General features: G+C 37.6%; 1 protein-coding gene across 1 annotated transcript in view; it reads right to left on the bottom strand.

The window, feature by feature from the left end:
* Ptgfr (prostaglandin F receptor) overlaps positions 1 to 9920 on the bottom strand; it is a 41385-nt gene extending 31465 nt beyond the window's left edge. Inside the window, exons 1-2 of the mRNA XM_046443200.2 lie at positions 9310 to 9920; positions 7032 to 7901 (exon numbers count right to left, since the gene is read on the bottom strand). Of these exons, the coding sequence (XP_046299156.1) occupies positions 7032 to 7829 (798 nt within the window). The 5' untranslated portion in view covers positions 7830 to 7901; positions 9310 to 9920. The remainder of the gene's footprint in view (positions 1 to 7031; positions 7902 to 9309) is intronic.
* Between the last annotated feature and the right edge of the window lie 9762 nt (positions 9921 to 19682).

Here is a 19682-nt window from a genome sequence, read left to right as displayed (position 1 = left end):
AGAACCTCTCCCAACATATATAAATTGAATAAATTTTATATACTTCCTATAAGTATCAGTCTGAACAAATATTATTAAGACTGGCAACCCTCAGAGATTTGGAAAGCATCCACATCTTAAATTGTTTTTTTAAATGTGCTGGGTCTTACTATAAAGCCCCATACACATTACTCTAGAAGATTTTATACCCATGAGGGTATAAACCGAATCCACATGTTTCTGATTTGCTTACTCTTAAATCATTCAACTAATGTTTTGTAAGTGCCATCTCCATCTTCATGACATCTTTGGGCATTTTTATTAGTTTTTCTCCTTAAAAACAGGAAGTAATGTTTTGCCAAGAATAAATGACCTTAAAATAGCAAAGCATTTCAGACCACCATGCTCATTTTAAGCAACAGATTTTCATGTCATTTCTCAACCTGGCCGCATCTTTTTCCAATTGATTGACCTTCAATGGGTCAATTTTACACCACATATTTCCATGGAGGAAGATGATATTCTCTTCAAATGAGTTCAATTTCAATATACATAGCTCAATGTATTTATCTAATCAAACCTCAAGCCTATGTGTTATGTACCTTATACCTAGATAAGGCATGGACAAATGAACTTCTGAATCATTGTCCTAAGGTGGACTCTTCAGGAAATAGACCGAGACAGAGCTCAGCATGCAGGAATCTTTCTGGAGAGTGGGAGACAGTGAGGGTAGTAGAATTGAACAGAAGCAGAGGTGCCCAGCAGGTGCAAGAAACCCTCCAAGCTCTGAAGCCTCAGCAAGCTCTGAAGATGAATAGCTCTTTAGAAATGTTCCAAATGAGGTGAGGGGCACCTCATATCTTCACAGTCACCTGTCACCATTCACACACAGAATGACCACAGAGACAGGGATAAAACCTTGAGCAAGGCAGCCACCATTAGCTGAAGGAAATTTTTCCAACACTCCCCTAAAAGGGGAATCTGGGTGGGGTACCACAAGATCCGCTAAAAAGATCTCCCACATTTTTCTGGGAATTAATCATTAGTGAACATCAAACCTACCTCATCTTCTAGTCTGCATAACATTAGGAATGGAGCTATATATATCATTCAATCAGCTGCTAAAGACATGACGTTAGCAAGGCCATTTTTCAGACCAATTTCAACACTGAGTGCAGAGATTTCATTTTATAACAATGAACATGCAACATCTGGAAGTCTTTATTCAAAATAATTTACTCCTCTTGTCCCATGACATGACTCCCTCAAAGATGAAACACCAATAAAAAATAAATATATCATGAAAAAAAATTGTGTGGCTGTAGAGAAAAAGTCAGTGCTAAAGACAATGGGGCAAAATTAATCTAAATTTCTATTGCCTAATATTTTCCTTTGCATTCAATTCTTGGTTTATTAGTTTACTCATTCAACAAACACTGATTAATGACTCACTATCTTTAGAAACTAAAACACAACATAGAACCTTGTCACCAAGTACACTGAGACCAAGAGAGAAAATGACACATCAACAAATTGTAGTAATGTCATAAAAGTAAAATACCAAAACTAATTCACTAGTTTGTGAAATTTATCTAGATGCTCATAAAAGTCCTAAATTCTAGCTCCAGATTTAAACTTTATAGTGCAGGAGATTCTCCTGGACGGACTCTACCTCCTGTCGACACCCTTAGGGAACCCCCAAACAGAGACTTTCCCAAGCCTGGTCACAAATTAGAAGCATTAAAAATATTCCTGGGGCCTAATAATCAAATCCCGATCTCAGCCATGAAGTGAATTCAAAGTAGAAACAAGTGTAGTCGCCGAACAAAACCTCCTTCCCATGAAATCCATTTAGCAAATATTTATGGATACCATGTATGTGCGTGGCATTGCTCTAGGAACTAGAGATGTAGCAATCAACAAGGTCTCCTCCTTCAGGGAGCTTGTGTGCCAGGGAAAAAGTCAAACCCCCAGATGAACCAAGAGATCCATACTTTGTGATCAGATACTGACAAGTGCTATGAGGGAAATAAAGCAAAGGTAAGGGAGAGAGGAGAAGAGAAAGATTCCTTTCTAAAATAGCCTAAGTAGAGGAGGAAATATCTGAGTTACCAGAAAAGAGAAAGACAGAAGCCACAGGAATGCCGGGAAGAAAAGGTTTCAAGCAAGAGACCACCAAGACTCGGGTGGGGGGACTCCCACATCTCCCAGAACCACTCCTCTGCTAGCTACTATCATTGTCTTCATGCCCCTTACTCCATGCCCACCCCAAAGTGAGAATAAACCAACACGATCCCATTTATAAAAGAGTCCACTTTGTTTTAATTAGGGTACAATACATTAGAAACCCTCTTAAGTGGTATAAATCAGATCCAATATTGATTAGCTAAATAATTTTTTAACTTGGAAAATAATTTAGCAATTGTGCATAGAAACATATAAAATGTACACTTTTATGTATATGCATAAGTACATACAATATGTGTACATACTAGTTATATGTATACTAGTTATATATATACATATACACGTTTATACACATACATATTTATACATTTTGCATCTTTTCTTTTCACTTAAAACATAGGGATGGACATCCATTCACCACCCTTTTGGTGTTAAGTGCACAAACACACACACAGATTCCCATTATGTTATTTTTAAATATAATGATAAGAGTCATCTTTCAAAGAGAACAATCTTCATTTAACAGGCAAATGTCCTACAATGTCACATTGCTCCCATCATTTGCCATTAGGGCTCTAAGAACAGGTCATTATGATGCCAGTACGTTAATTTCAGTCAAAGTTCAATTAACAATTCAGTTCTTTGATCTGTTTTTGATAATCACCCTCACAACCAAATGATGGTTAACTACACTGACTAGAAAATATTAGCATAAAGTAACCACCTTCCAAAAATCAAAGTCAAAATCTACATGTGCAAGAGAACATTTGGGTAAAGTAAACTACAAAAGAAATCATTTTGCTCTTTATAGACTTTATAGTTTTCCCCCTATTCAAAATGATCCTGTATCCCTTAAGAGATGATAAAACAAACAACTGGCCTTCTACTAAAAGATAGCTGAAGTTTAACAGTTCACAGGTCTACAGTTGCTGATTTAGGAAACATTAAAAATTATCATTGGTTTCAGTATTTGCTTAACTCCTACCAACAAAACTCAGAATCCATATTCTGGTCAATCATTTCCAATCTCTTGACATTAATACAACTTAAGTTACGTCAATCAGTCAACAAGTATTTAATGCTCTGCTAAATTGTTGAAATACACATAGCAATAATAATAAATCGCTTTTAGTGTTATGTGTTCTAGAAACATAGTATTTAAAAGAACCATTACATGTATAAAGACAGAAACAAAGAATATTAAGAAAATGTTCCTTGAAGATGCTGGTAAATATTCCCCCATAAAACAGAAACATCAAAAGAATGTCTTTAAAATGCCATTGTGGCTCAGTGGTAGAGCACTTGCCTAGCACACGTGAGGTATTGGGTTCCATTCTCAGCACCACATAAAAACAAATAAATAAAATAAAGGTATTGTGTCCATCTACAGCTAAAAGAAATACTTTAAAAAAACATCTTTAAGATCATTTACCAAGAAAAAATAATTTGCCTGTGAACCACACAAGATAATTTTAAAATTGCTTTTGACTCTCAAAAAGTTTGAAGTTAATTTGTTTCTACCTGGCACTGTAAGTTAAAGGGCTATTGTAGTTTCTTGCATTTTTCAATTAGGACTGTAATTAAATGAATTTATATGTGTTAAGCATGTTTACAATTATGAAACCCAGACATTGTAAATTTTTAAAAGTCAATAATAAGTTATGTTTTAAGAAAATGCAATGTTTATACAACATTTCTAAACCTCAATTCCTTTAGGGGGAAGAAAATCACATTTTCCCCATTGGGGGGAAAAAACAGTACATTGTTTCTAATTTCCTGAGTTTAGGGTTTTAATTCATATTTTGAGTATATTTTCAAGTGGAAATAATTTCATCTTCATGAAATTTTTCTGAAATGTTTGTAGAGAGTTTATAGGACAGTGGAACTATTCTGTATGGTACTACAATGGTGGACAGATGTCATTAGACATTTGTCAAAACCCACAGAATGTACAACACAGAGAACTTTAAGATAAACAACAGACTTTAGGTAATAATAATGTATCAGCATTAGCTTATCAGTTTGTATTAAGTGTGCCCCACCAATGCACAATGTTAACAATAAGGGTCACTGCATGCAGAGAGGGGGGTTATAGGTTAACAGTGCACCCACTCATTTTTCTACAAACCAAAACTACTCAAAAATATTAAAGCCTATTATAAAAAGAATTCAAATAAACATCACAATCATTTTATCCTTGTATTGGTTATATAAAATTCAATCTGTAAAACTAATATTCAATATAAGTCTAAGCAATTTTAGAAATTATGCCACCGTTTATTAACTTTTGATACACTATATCCTGTCAAGCACAGACACAAATATCTGCACCTTTCTCACTTCCTCCTTTTAGTATATGTAACTTTATTTCAGAGTGAGGCTTGAATATGACAGTGAACACAGGTAAAATAATGCATTCAGAGATGTTCATTCAAGTCACAAATCCAATCACCCAAACTGATCAAACATAGAGAAAAGACACATGCTGCAAAGTAGCTCATTGGCTGGAAAGTTGTCACCTTTTAGAGTAATGTATGGAAATCTAAAAGCTTGGTTTTTACACGTGCTTTAAAAAGTAAGAAGCATTTAAAACACAAACTGGGCATGATGGGTGGCTCCATCATTAACACCTGTGCAAATCCCCCTAGACATTTGAGGAAAAAGAAAAATGCTTCAACTGAGGTATCAGTGTTTGGGTAATCTGGCGTTTTCAAGCCTGAGTCTCTCCCAAGAGTCACATTTACACCTGCCTGATGACCTTTACTGAATCCTTAAGGCACTTGTGTTCAGATCACCAAACTTACAAATTTCTTATTCAGAAATTACCATGAAGACCTGTCTTCATGAAAGGAGCAAAGAATGCAAAGGATCCTTGAGACAATTCAAAATACCAATTCATTAAGGAGTACCTGTGGTATACCTATTACACATCTACCACAGAAATAATTTCACACTTAAAAGCATTTTATAAGTATTGACAATGGTGTCATAGATGTATCAATAACTCAGTCAAACAGACAGCAGAGCTCAGAAAATGTTTCATGAAAATGAAATTGTTTCCATTAGAAAATACACCCAAAATATAAATTAAATCATAATGTCTATTCCAACAATGAAGGAAACCAAAATATCAGGAAAGGAAATTAGAGAAAAGAATAAATTCAACATATTCAAGGCAAGAGAATAAAATTTTACTTTCTTAAGTCGATCACTCCTATTTCTCAAAGTCAAAAGCCAGAACTAAACAGAATTTTTAAGATGCTCAGAACAAATAATACAAAACAAATGGTAACTCCCATTATCCAGACTGTCTCATTTACTGCACCACCTCATTGCTTTAAGGTTTCCTCCAAAGTTATGACTGTTTTGAAAGTTTCTGTAATATTTTTAAACACTTCCTTTCTGTCTTCATATTCTCTTCACAACCCAAAAATCAATTTTAATTCACTCAGACTCCCTTATTATTTTTAAAAGATACTTTATTTCAAGATTTAATTTAGAAAATGAAGAAGAATCATTCCCCTCATGAAATTCTGTTAGTCAAGCAGCATAAATTAAGATCCCCAAAAAGGACCATTGACGTGGTTCCAAATGTTGTTAAAACTGATCTTTGTTATTCAGTTCAAACAACTATGCTATAAACATAGATCAATCAAACAACTGTACCATAAGCATAAATTGCTAATCCCTAACTTCAGTCTCACCTCTCCTTTTGCCTCACTTACACCTTTTTCTAACCTGTATTATTAACTCTGGATGCCAGAGAAAGTAATGAAAACAATCTTTGCTGTCACTTGCTCCCTACAGAAGGATTTTTTTTTTCCTTTCATGGCATGCTGTCACTCTTTCCATCATAAAGTCAAATGTTGGAAGGAGTTAAATTTATATTATTTTTCATAAATGTTGTTTTGGTTTTCTTTTTCTTCTATCTAGAATGTCACATGAATGATTTGTGTTTGTTTCTAATCCCTAACATTAGCCTTCATTTCCAAATTAAAATACCAAGCTATCGTTCATATATATATATATATATATATATATATACACACACACAGATATAAATTTATATCTGCTGGCTATTTTAAAGAAAGAAAGAAAATTTTAAAAAAGGGAAGAGTCTCTGGTTCTCCTGTCAATCATACTTTTCCCAGGCTATCACCATTGTTTCCAGGATTAATGCACTAATGATTTCTACACTTCAATCATCCACAGGGTTCACCCGAATAATTAACCATCTGAAATCACCATATTTTACAAATTGAGACCTAGTCATTACATGTGTAAAAGAATTCAGTAGCTGCTAGGCTTTGTGTGCAAATTAAAAGCCTGGATTACTTTCTGTCAAAACTTACTGGATTCTGATCCAATGTTGTATTATAGTTGGTCATTTTTTAGAAAGTAATCATATTTTAGTATATTAAAAATACATTACTTATGGGGGATGGGGTTGTGGTTCAGTGGTAGAGTGCTCACCTAGCATGCATGAGGCACTGAGTTTGATTCTCAGCACCACATAAATGTAAAATAAAGATATTGTGTCCACCTAAAACTAAAAAATAAGTATTAAAAAATTCATTACTTCTGTAAAACTACTTTACTTCTACTGTACTACATTTAAACAGGTAACACCATGGTTAGAATTGTTTAGTAACACATTTCTTTGAAATCAAAGCCTATGAAAATAGAACCAAGTATGTAAATGATAGCTTAATTCTAAGCCAGAGCTTGAGTGATGAAATCAGTTTTGAGTACAAGGAAATGCTGGCATTTAAAAGGTTGAAGTTCCAGACTAGCAACTTTAATAAAGACAACAAACTTTATATCAAACAAGGAAAACACAAACTTTCAAAACTTGAGGGTCTTACCAGAAATGGACTCCAGCAAATACAGGAGACACACATTATAGCCAGGAGCTGGATGACCATTTCAAAATGATGAGACCTGCCTTGTCTGTGCTGTTGACTTTTAAATTTAACTCTTAAAAGTGTAATTCCTGTAATGGCATTGCACAAGAAGGAAACACCAAGGGCCAAGAGCCCCAGAAAAGAAAAAAGTAGAAGATAAAATCTATCTTCCCAGTCTTCGATGTGTTCAGTATTGTAGAAACACCAAGTCCTTGATGCTTGAATTTTATAGTCTCGATGCCCAAGAATAGGCAGCAAAGCTATAAAAACAGCGAACAAGCACACGCCACTCAACATCATTTTCACATGTTTGGATGTAATTTTTGTAGAATGAAATATTGGTTTGGTGACTCCGATACACCTCTCAATCGCCATCACACTGCCTAGAAAAAGTGGGCACAAACCAGAGAATACCATGGAGATACCAAAAACACTGCAAAGAACATTTGATTGATCAAAGCGGATCCAGTCTTTATCAGATGCATATACAAATACTGCTATAGTTCCATTGATGAGATGACCAAAGAAGTCTGTGATTACCAGGCCACTAGCCAAAAGCAGAAATGATGCCTTGGACTTCTGTCTAAACCTCTGATATGCCTTCATGAGAATGGCAATGGCAAGGCTGTTTGACAAGATTCCCACTGTCATGAAGATTATTGAAAAAAACACTGAAAGCCGGTTTTCTGTCTGGCAGGTTGTATTTGAAAGGAGCCCAGCTGCAGGAGACACTGGTTGTTTTGAATTGTTCATGGACATTGTTGTGGAGATAACAGCTGGCTCCTCAAGTCATCTCTCTCTCAAAACTGTGCAGGTTTGCAGTCCAGACATCTGTAGCATAAGAGAGAGAGATTATAAATACCAAATTGCTGATCATGTGACCCTTAAAACCAAAGTATCCCAGCACCCTGTGGTGGGATTGGATTTGTCTGGCCTATCATAAGCAAGATTGCATCATACTGAAAGTAGCATCCATCTGTTTCTTTTTTCTTTTCAAGATAAAAAAAAAAAAAACGCCAAAATTGAGAGCTCTTGGTTAAATATCCTCCTGGTGCTTCAATAATACCTTAAAATTTTAAAGGTGTGCAAAATACTAACAAGAGTAGATTTAAAGCCAATAATTTTTTTAAAGCATAACAATCTATATAAATAAATCATTTTTAAATTCCTGCTCCTTTCTCTGAACGACTTTGTCCCCAAACTGCAGGTTATCAACTAGGTGAACCACCTTGTTTGTCAGGCAGACATATCAATCTTCTCTAAAGTTTGGGAGGGAGACCAACAAGCTCATGTTAAATGGAGCGCTTCTCAATGTTTCTAAAACCTAAAGCACATAACACCAAACTACACACGCATTGACTCTTGGAAGTCTGAGCGGTGAATCTCTGGGAAGGTTTTTCTGATCTAGTTACCACCTGTGCAGAAATCCTGGTTCCTGATGATGAAAGGGAAGGTCCGTGTTTGCTCTGGGCATAGCTGCCTAACTGCTGTTAAGTTACAGCTTCAGAGGAGCAACATCCAATGCGAATTATTTCTTTGTTGCTCTTTCCCCAAGGGGTTGAGTCCTGAGTCACAAACACTAGATACACACTACCACAACCACCCTGCCTGGAGTTGATTCCATCGGTGTTTCCCAAGTTGCTTTCCGGGAGGCTGGGAATTAGGAGGCCAGCCTTTCCTGGGACCGAAACAGCCCCAGTGGAGACGGCTGGGCTACCCAGAGGGCGGCTGCCTCCTCTAGATCTTACTCACAGCTCTACTTTCGCCGGTCACTAACCCCGCAGCCCCTAGGCTTTTGCTTGCAACATCTTCTCTAAACCTACCAAGTTGCTGAAACTTTCTGCAGTTGCTCAAACGCCAGAAGATTGTTTTCCCTTCTACCCTGGGGGGCGCCAAAAGCTTACCAAACTTCTGAGCCAGCCCGGGTAAGGATAAGAACTGTCGCCCGCAAGGAACCACAGGGAGAGAAGGGGATCTTCCCCGTTCCCTATTTCCCGCCTCTGAGACCCCTTCTACCTAGTCCCCATCCGCCCAGCTCACAATCGGACCGGTCAGTCCGAATACCCTTCTTTCTTAGTCTCCGCAGTTTGGGGAATCTGGTCCAAACTTGTTGCCAAGAGCAGCCTAAGGCGCCTTCCAGCGCAGCCGCCTGCATCTATCTCCTGCATCTCAGGGAGAGGGTGGGTTAAACCCAGGCGTATTGAACATCCAGAGGCAGATGCGTGGGAGAGATGGTTACCTCGGTATTCTGGGCGGCCAGCAGGGCTATCGCGGGAGCCCCAGAGCGCTTAGCTCGGTGCACCATGGTGAGTTCAGCCTCTCACAGCCACCGCCGCCGCAGGTTCCAAGAGCACAGCGCGGCGCTCCTGCTCCAGCACCCACTTGAGTCCCGCCGCTCGTACCCTCTGCGCGGTGGATCCTCTCGCCGGAGATTTGCTGGCTGCGCTCAGCCCCTCTGATCCCGAGCACCTAGCGATGCTGGAAGCCAGGGCAGGATGGAAGGCGTGGGTGACCTCCGCCCCTTCTTCTCTCTCTTCTCCGCCCCCTTTTCCACCGAAGAGGGTCAGGGAGAGACTAGGGCAGCGCGCTCAGATGCTAAGGCCACCCCATCTGCAGCAGAGCTGCCCTCTCAGCCGCTGGACTAGCTACCGAAAGTTTTATTTTAAACTCATTTTCAAAATAAAGGGGCCATTTCTGAGGATTCAAGAGAAGAATCTGAGAGCTGAGGGAAGTCTAGATAGAGTCTGTCTGTCGGGCTGTCAGATGCAGCTTGCAGACGAACTCCTTTCAAATCCAGCCCGAAAAGGTTAAAGAGAGTGGTTAGAAAGAGACTGCGTGTTTGCGGGAGAATATTGCATTAGATCTCCCCGGGGCAGTGAAAAACAGGTATTCCAGTCACGTGTTGTAAATGAAGGCACAGCCCTAGAGTGTACCCCAGTCAGAGTACTGGACGTTTTTCCTGCTGTCTAAGGAATGAGAAGGGAAATGGGTGAGTGACCTTCAGTGATTATTAAAACCCACTGGTGAGAGAATTCCTAGTGATAGGTATACCCCCCAAAAAAGATGTACATCTAACAAATTTTGTGGAGGTCAGTTTATAATAAATATTCATATTTCATTAACAATGATTATTTCTTTTGATTATATCACATTGTCTATATATCTATTAACTGTCTCATTTTTTTTTCCAGCTTAAAGCTTAGGTGAATCTATGAGACTTTTGTTCTTTTTACTTTAGTAAAATGTCGCCACCACCTAAGTGAAAAACCGGTGCCACATGGGAATAAATGCCATTGCTCTCTATTCTGGAATCAGAAGGAGCCTCTGAATTCCTGGAAATTGGAAAGGATCATAAAATGCAAAAGTGAGGTCAAATAAGTTAGCCATTAACTGTAGGAAAAAATGGCTACAGTTTTCCCCTGTGGTAGATATTGAGATTTTTAAAATTGATATAATCATAACTTGTAAAATAAACTGTTACTTAGACATGGCCAAAGAAGTGAATGTTTTGGTTAATTAAATATTCTGGTTAGTAGAGAAATATTATACCCAGATGGCCAGCACCCAAAGAACAACTGGGTAATGTGCCACACTGAAAATGTGAGCGACACAGAACATAGCTCTTTCCTTTAATAACATTTCATCACATTTCATTGCAAGTATGGTTTTGCTTATGTCTCTCCCACTGAAATGAATTCCTACAGGGGTCTCATTCATCTCTCTATCCTCACCTAGGATAAGGTGTGATCACTCAACAAATGTTGTTTAAATTAATAAATCCTACCAGTAATCATTTCTGGGATTGTAGTCCTGCATCTTGAAACTCAAGCTTTCACTGGAGCACCCAACAACAGCTGCTCTAGGTACTGCATTAAAAAAAAAAAAAAAAAACAATCTTATTAACTCAATGACAAATTAACATTAAGCCAGGTGCAGTGGTGCACACCTATAATTGCAGTGGCTCAGGAGGCTGAGGCAGGAAGATCATGAGTTCAAAGCCAACCTCAGCATAGCAAGGCAATAAGCAACTCAGGGAGACCTTGACTCTAAATAAAATAGAAAATAAGGAAGGGAAAATAGGCTCAGTGGTTGAGTGCCCCTGAGTTCAATCCTTATTACAAAAAAAAATCATAACATGAATTATATATTTAAAAGAATATTACTTTCTTTTTCAAAGTACTGCATAAATCACATTATATTTTAAAATCTACTTTGCATATGTTATTGGAATTCCTATTTTAGAATCCACTCTCTAATAAAGACATATTTCATCTGAGTATTAACAAAAGATCCTAAGCACCTACATGTCTTCTCCTTAAGACAGAAGGCATTACTGTTAGTAGAGCAAGTTCCTAATCTGTAAGGAAGAATAAACAATTAACTACCTTCAAAGAAATACAGAGAGAGAGGTGTGTGTGTGTGTGTGTGTGTGTGTGTGTCTGTCTGGGCTTAAGCAACCCAAACCTGAGCCTCTAGTCATTGTCGCCAAAGATGGGACCTTGAGATCTGGTGAATCATCATCACATGAGGACAAATAACAAACTAAAAATCTATGGGAGGAGAGGCTCCTGAAAAGCAGTATAGTTTTATTACTATTTCTGAGAAGTGGCTCTCTAATAAAACTAATCATTTCTGTATCCATTCAACAAGTTCACTGAGAACTTAATTTTGTGCCTGAACTATTTCCTAGGTAGCAGAGATATTTCTGTGTGAACAGAGACCACAGCCCCTGCTCTGGCTTCTAGGCTAAGAGAACATATTTACTTTTGTGGCGTGCATGCTTAAAACTTGATGTAATTTTAGGTATCCAGGATTACCTTTGCACTAAATGGAGGCAAAGCTGATGCCAGCCTTTGTACAAGGCGATAATTTATGACAGGTGTGTGCTTGGTAATCGTGGTTCATGGTTAAATGTAGGACACTTTGCTCAGAAGTTGTGCATGCTATAAGTGAGAGAATAGAGATTCTGTGACATTGAAGTTGAAATAAAACTCCATAAAAATCAAGGGGAGTGCTGGAAATTGGTTTTTGTAGTTTTAATAAAACTGTCTAGAAAAGCTTTATTGGAATTTGCCATCAAGATTAGTAGTGGAAACATGCCCAGTTTAGTAGTAATGAAAATAACAACTTTTGTCTTTTTATTTTTGTTTGTAACTATTTGGTACATAAAAATTTGTATGTGTAACACATTTGCAATTAGTTAATTATAAAAAATAAAATGAACCTATGAACCTAAATCTCAATTAAGTAAGAGCTATATTGTTTCCTAGATCTGCTGTAAAAAAAAAGTACCACAAGCTGAGTAGCTGAAACAAAAGAAACTTATCGTCTTACAAATTTGGAAGCTAGAAGTCCAAAAACAAGATGTCAGCAAGGTTGGTTTCTTCTGAAAGCCATGGGGGAGAATCTGCTTTAGGCCATTTGCTTATTTCTGGTGATTAACTGGCAACCTGGGTCTTCCTTGTTTCTAGATGCATCACCCCAATTTCAACCTTCATTTTCACGTGCTATTCTCTCTGTAGAACCATTTTCATATGTCCATGATCTTTGTAAAGATCTCAGTCCGTTTGGATTAGGAGCCCATCCTACACCAATATTGCCTGATTTTAACTAATTACATCTGCAATGATCCCATTTACACAGAAGGCAACATTCTGAGATACAGGGGGTTAGAACTTCAACATATCTTTTTTGAAGAAGACAGTTTAACCCATAACAAAGACTGTGATAGAATATTGATAATGTTATATCTATCCGTATGATTCTCCCTCTTTTCCATTTCTCTGTGTCCCTCCCCTAGCTAACCACTGTCCCAAATTTTTGTCATCATTCTCTTATGGTTTTATGTAGTTTAATCACATAAAGAGATGAGCAAATGTATTATTTAATTTTCCTTGTTTTGTAACATAACCTTCTGCAACTTGCTTTTTCAGGCAAGATTTTTTTAAAGTTATGCATATTGATATATGCAGTAACAAATTATCCTTATATAAAGTTATGTAACACCTCAACATTTGGATATTCAAATTTTTGAAATATTATCTTTCCTAGCCATTGGGTTTATTTTCTCCAATTTTATGAAATATCCTACTATGAATATTCTTGCACACATCACCTTGAATAAGACTTTCTCTTGGATATGTACCTAACGTGAAATTACTGAGTCATGAGGCATGAGAATGTCTATTTGAGTTCGCCTTCATTCACATTCATGAAAAGCTTTGCTTTTGTCTAGTTTTTAATTTTAACCAGATGGTTGCAAAATAACATCCCATTGTGGACTTAAACTACATTTCCCTTTGTATTCATGTTTCTTCTCCTATGAGATATCTGTTCATCTCTTTCGTCTAATTTTTTATTGGGTTTTATTATTACTGATTATTCTTTGTTCTATATACTAACCTTCTAAAAGTTACATGTTTTGCAAATGTCTTTGTCTAAATCAGTTTGCCTTTTTGTTTTCTTTTTGCTTTTTTTTTAACAAGTCTTAATTTTAATGCAACCAATTTAGATATTTTAAATAACATCTCTTGTATTTTAGCCTTTTTAGTGCTGCATTTTGAAAATGCTTCCATACCCTAAAGTATAAAGATGTTCTACTACATATTTTCTAAATATTTTATCATTTTTTCCATTTACATTTAATCTTTAAACCTTCAAAAATGTTTTTTAATATGCTGTGAGGTTTTTTCCTCCATATGGATAACTAATTTTTGTGGTGCTATTATAAAATAATCCCTCTATTATGGTTTTAATTTTGTCCTCAAACATGTATATGTCAAACTGCTAATACCCAGTACCTCGGTAGCAAAGACAGAATCCTTAGAGGTAATCAAGTTAAAATGAGGTTGTTATGTGGGTCCTAATACAAAATTGGTATCCTTACAAAAAGAAGATATTTGGAGGCAGATTATGCAAAAAGGGAAAACAAAAAGTGAACAAGAATGTGGCCATCTAGAAACCAAGAGAGGTCTGGAACACATCCTTCTCTCATAGTCCACAGAAGGAACTAAACTGCCAACCCCTTAATTTCAGACTTCTAGAATCTGGACTGTAAGACTATAAATTTCTGTTGTTGAATCCACCCTTCTGGGACACTTTATTATTACAGCCCTGGCAAACTTACATACCCTGCCTTCCCCACTAATCTAGAACACATAACTTTCATGTATGAAATTCCCATATGTACATGGAAAATCACCATTTGTTGACTGTATACCCAACAATAAAACTACACTATATGCTTTAAATATTTAATCCTCTATAAAATTGTATGAAGTCCAAGTGGACATCATCCCTTACTTAAATTGTAGCAACAACCCCTCCCCGCAAAAGTGTCCAATCTACTTGACTCCAATTTGATGTTCTTATGCAGTCCAATCATTCTTTACTTTAGCAGGCACTAAATTAGATTGAACCCATTCATACTCAAGCTCTTCCACTTATAACCAGTTCTGTAACCTTAGAAAATTATACCAAGCCTCTTTATGCCTTGATTTCCTGATTTTATCAATACAAAAATAGTAATAATAATAATGATGATAATATCCACTACATAAACTAGTTATGAGAATTCATTGAATTAAATAGTTTGAAGATTATTCAGAGCTCCATATGTGGCAGATAATATCGTATATTTTTAAAATGCAAGTGTGATTACATTGGCCCTCAAATTACTGCTCTGAAATGGCTTCCTGTTTCTCATTATTTCCCCCAGGTAGATTCTTAGGAGCTTCAGTTCATAATACATATAGATGCAGATATAGATATTTAACATTAGTTAAATTTGGTGGATGCTGGTAAACAAATTTTTAAACCCAATTTACTGTAGGAAATTAGCAGATACTAATGTACATTATGAATCTTCTGGAAAGGAGAAGAAGTTCATTGGGTCTCCCTGAACTGTAGACCCTAGGAAAATATCATTTGGGAAGCTCTATTGCCATCCTTAGGATAAACTCTGATCCATTTAATGCGGCCTCAGGGTCCTTCCTAATCTGTCCCAGCTACTTCCTTCCAAGGTTTAACCTTCATCCCTTACCCTTAGACTCAGTCTTAGCCGACATCCTCAGCTCCTGAAATATGCATGTCTTCATACACATGGTGCCCTCTGTCTTCAGCAATCTTCCTACAACCCAGCAGGCATCCACTGACTCCTGTTTAGTCTACAGGGCTCAGCACCCACAGGTTAGCACCCACAAGTACCCTGTGCTGAACTACATGTCTGCTGTTATCATTGTATTTCCAGCACTTTCACATACTATGGTAGATGTTCAACAATTAATGAATAAATAAAGGAAGTACATGTATTACCAATGTGGAACCCCAAGCACAAAGAAGTAACTCAGCTAGGTAGAATGGCAAGCACATGTAACAAAGCCAAGTCTGTCTGACCACAAAACCCCCACTCTTACCAAGTCTTCACACTGCCTCTGGGTTTAATAAAACATGAAGTACTGTCCTTTAGGTACAAGGTTGTTGCTGCTAACTCTACCACCAGAAGGACAGATGTCCATATTGTTTTGCTTTCAGTGCAGAAGGTTTTGCAATAACCCATCAACATTGTTTCACAATATTCCAGACCAGCAGTGGCACTTTTTTTGTTAACTCTTCTTTCTTCTGGAAGAAAGAAAAGAAAGGTTGGGAGGAAGCTCAATAGAAAGAACATACTTAGTGTTCTCCTATTCTGTGCCCAACACTGTGACAGGCTCTTTTAATGTGCACATGAATGGCACCATGTAATGTTTATGCTCATTATAGAGAAAAGAAGTGAGAAAATTGAAGCTCAGAAAGCATATTTGATTTGCCCAAGATCACACAGCTATGGGGAAAGAGTGATAGGGCATAAACTGTGACGTTCTCGGCTCTTTCTGATTCATTCTGGGGACAAGGACAGTGCTGACCCTCTTCAACCTCTTACCAATTCCTATCTCCCCTTCTTCACCCCTTCCATAGCCCTAGATACCCTATTTCCATTCTACAAATTGATTTAACTCATAAGGGGAACAAGGTGTTATGCAAAAGATATTGAAGATGCAGAGATGATTAAGTCCCACTTTTTGCCAGTTGTCATTAACCCTTTCCACTTCTTACTTCTTTTTTATTTTACCTTCATCCTTGACCATACTTCTATTTGCTCCTTTAGAATTTTATCTCACTTCAATATTTGGCAGAGATACCTAAATCCAACTAAGACACAAATCACAAATTGAATCCACCCAGTTAGCTTTTTTTTTTTTTTTAATGGCCTTCAGGAGGTGAGACATAGGAGAGTGTTTGGCAAAGGTGAAAGTAACAAGAGTTTGTTATATGGAAAGGAGTAGATCAGATGTAGCATCACAGAAATGCCTGCAGGCACAGATACCCCAAAAGCAGTGTGCCAAAAATGAAAGAGTGCTAAGGAACAGACTGTCTCTTTTACTCTTTGTGTTCATGTTTACATATTAAAAGATATAATTGAACACATCTATTGAACACTGAATATGTGTCAAGTACCATGATAAACACTTGCATGTATCATTCAATTAGCTCTCACAAGAACTTGATGAGAAAAGTAAAAACCATAATCCTAATTTTGCACACGGGGCAACTGAGACACAGAAAATTCAATGGGCTAAGTCATAGAATCATGGAGAAGGTACTCAGTCCTAGGTCTGCTCAGTTCCCGAGCCTCTGACCTTAAACCTTGACCCATGATGGCCCATGTCACTGAAGATAAGAAGCAGCCAAGACTCCCCTGCACATTCTATCTGGACACAGAGGGTTGTTCAAGTACAAGCAGCTGTCAGGGCATGCCCTTTTGTGGCTGAGTGATTATCAGGGGTCATCTTGACTCCCTGGCTGCATGCAATCAAGACTTGACTGCAATTTTCTCGTGAATTTCACTTTAGTAAAACTTCAAGATGCCAGCATCTAAATATAAAGCAAATCTGAAACTAGCATGAAAAATGACAAGCCCATCCCTGAAAAAGCACAGAAAATCACCCCTTTAAAAACCATTAAAAAATTGTCTTGGACTCAATTCAAGTAAAGAAAATTTGAAGAGGAAAATAATGATAGGGTTACTGTTCCTCTAGCACAGCAAGGAGAACAAAAACTGATTTCTCTGAAAGATGGATCCATCACAGCCATGGGAGCAATGAAATCAAAAGAGCTGAACTTGACAGTAGAATTGGCTTCTTGGATGTTCACCCACTGGATCTGCAGATCAGAAAGACTCCACATGTAGGGTAAGTGCTCTGCAGCCACCATCTTGACATTCTTAATAATTTCATCTCTGAATTTGTGTTTCATAAGTAAAGTCCAATGGTGCCTTAAAATAAACCAGGGGCTTGCAACCTCCATCTCATGTATAGCATTGCCTCCCTAGAGCAGGTCCTCAGCCACCCATTCCCCATTCCAAACACCACTCCTCAGGTTCCCCATTCCTACCCCACCTGGAGATTGCTTCCAACCTTCACCAGGAAAGGAGCTTGCCCTCAGGCTTGGGTAATGTTGGGCTCAGGCACAGACACTAGCATCTCAAGCATGGCAAGTTGCCATTCCCACTCTAGATGAGACATGGAGTTTCGGGGAAAAGCTCTCATCCTCCTTCACATGAATACTGATACAGAGTTTTAAAGATATTTAGGGGGATCTACCCATCTACCATGGATTAGGGTATTGGATGCATGGAACTGGGAAATATCTAGTTGACCCATCCCCTGCCTACATCCAGCTCCATGCCTGGGTACAGCACATAGGTCCCCTGGATGTTGAGGAGAGAAACTAAGCAACTATCAGGCCCAACAAAACACAATGCACCCCAAATCACTGAGCAGGATCCTTGGCTGTCTGGAGGATCTGCACTGGCCCCAGGAGTATTCTAGACCCAAATGCTCCCTCAGCCAGCTCTATGCCTAGAGGGGGTCCTCTATTCTTCCTTTTCACCCTCCTGATTCTGTCCTGAGAATGGTCTCTTCTGATTAGTTAGAGGAACCCTCAGAGGACAAGCCACAGAATGCAAATTGCATAATTTTGGTGATTCTGCAACCACATGAAATGTTCTATTTACATTTACATTGGCATTGCACAACATAAAGATGAATAATAAAAGCCATGATAATAATTTAACACTTTAATTTCATTTACTTAGAACTTAAGTAAAGAGCAAATTTTTAAAAAAAATCACCATAACTAGTCAAGAGAGAGACCACAAAAGAAAGGAAACAGTTTTATACTTTAGTACCCTTGACAGCACTTTATCCTGTTTTGTTTGGGATTTTTTTTTTGCATTTGTCTTTCATCTTTTATACACTGAATGCAGCAAGTGGGTCCTAGACATCTACATATCCCTTATCATTATGCGTGGACTATCACATATGATCAATAATCAAGAGGTTGTATCCTCTATATATTTGGTCTCCCATTAATTAGCACAATTCTTTTGCTGGTGCTCATTAATGTGTGTTAAATAACTATTTACCATTGTGCTTTTTCCTTATGTCAGTGATTGTATCTCTCTAAACAATATGAAGTGGAGCATAAAAATTATATACTGTGTTAGTCATCTTTCCATCACTGTGAAAATATACCTGAGATAAACAACTTATAAGGAGGAAAAGTTTATTTTGGCTCATGGTTTCAGAGTCCATGAATTTGTGAAGTCCAATGGGGCCTTCATAAGTGAAGTCCAATGGGGCCTTAGAATGAACCAGGGTCAGTTGGTTCTGTTGTTTTAGGGCCTGTGATAAGGCAGAACAACATGGTTGGAGTATATGTGCTTTGATTTATGTCTGAAATGTCCCCAAAAGGCTGATGTATTAAAGGCTGGGTAACTAGCCCGTGGTGCTATTGGAAGGTGGTGGTACCATTAGTAGGGGTAGAGCCTAGTGGAAGGAAGTTAGATCTCAGGGAATGTACCCTCAAGGGGAATACAAAAGACAGTTCCTTTTTCTTTCTTTGCTTCCCACCTGTCATTAAGTGTGCACCTTTGTTCTACATATGGATTGAGACTTCAAAAACCATGAACCAAAACAAATCTTTCCTCCATATAAGTTGATTATTGTAGGAATTTGTCACCATGATGGAAAGCCTCTGACAGCATTGCAGAGGAGACGGCTCACCTCGTGGTAGTCAGAAGGCAAAGAGAGACAGGCTCCCAGTGTCCACTTGAAGGGCACACTCCTGATGAACCAGTTTCCTTTCTCCAAGCCTACCTCCTAAAGGTCCCACCACAGGCTGGGGACCAAGCCTTCAACACATAGGTGACATTTAAGATCCAAACTATAGAATAGACAGAATAAATAAAAACCAAAGAAAGTTACTTTTGAATTATCCAAAGCAGGAGGCAGAAATTTAAAAATTGAAGGAAAAGTCATTTCAAGTTTGAATTTTGCAACTAATTACTTGCATCCTCCCCTTGTTTCATATCTAAGTATAATTGAAGCATCACACCTTATTTTCTAAAAGTCAGTGATTACTTATTCTAACACGAATGGCATTGTTTCTTCTATTGTGAAATTAAAAAAAAAATCAAATTGAAAAACAAAAAAAATACTGTATTATTATTAGTGTTTTAAATGTTAAAAAAAAATCTTCAGTTTCTGAGTGTGCTTTCTTTGACCATAAGAA

The sequence above is a fragment of the Marmota monax genome, unplaced genomic scaffold (assembly GCF_021218885.2).
Source record: "Marmota monax isolate L192 unplaced genomic scaffold, Marmota_monax_Labrador192_F-V1.1 WCK01_AAM20220418_F8-fsc00046, whole genome shotgun sequence".
Classification (NCBI taxonomy): domain Eukaryota; kingdom Metazoa; phylum Chordata; class Mammalia; order Rodentia; family Sciuridae; genus Marmota; species Marmota monax.
The sequence above is the reverse complement of the archived record's forward strand: the minus strand, read 5'-3'. Positions and strand labels throughout refer to the sequence as shown.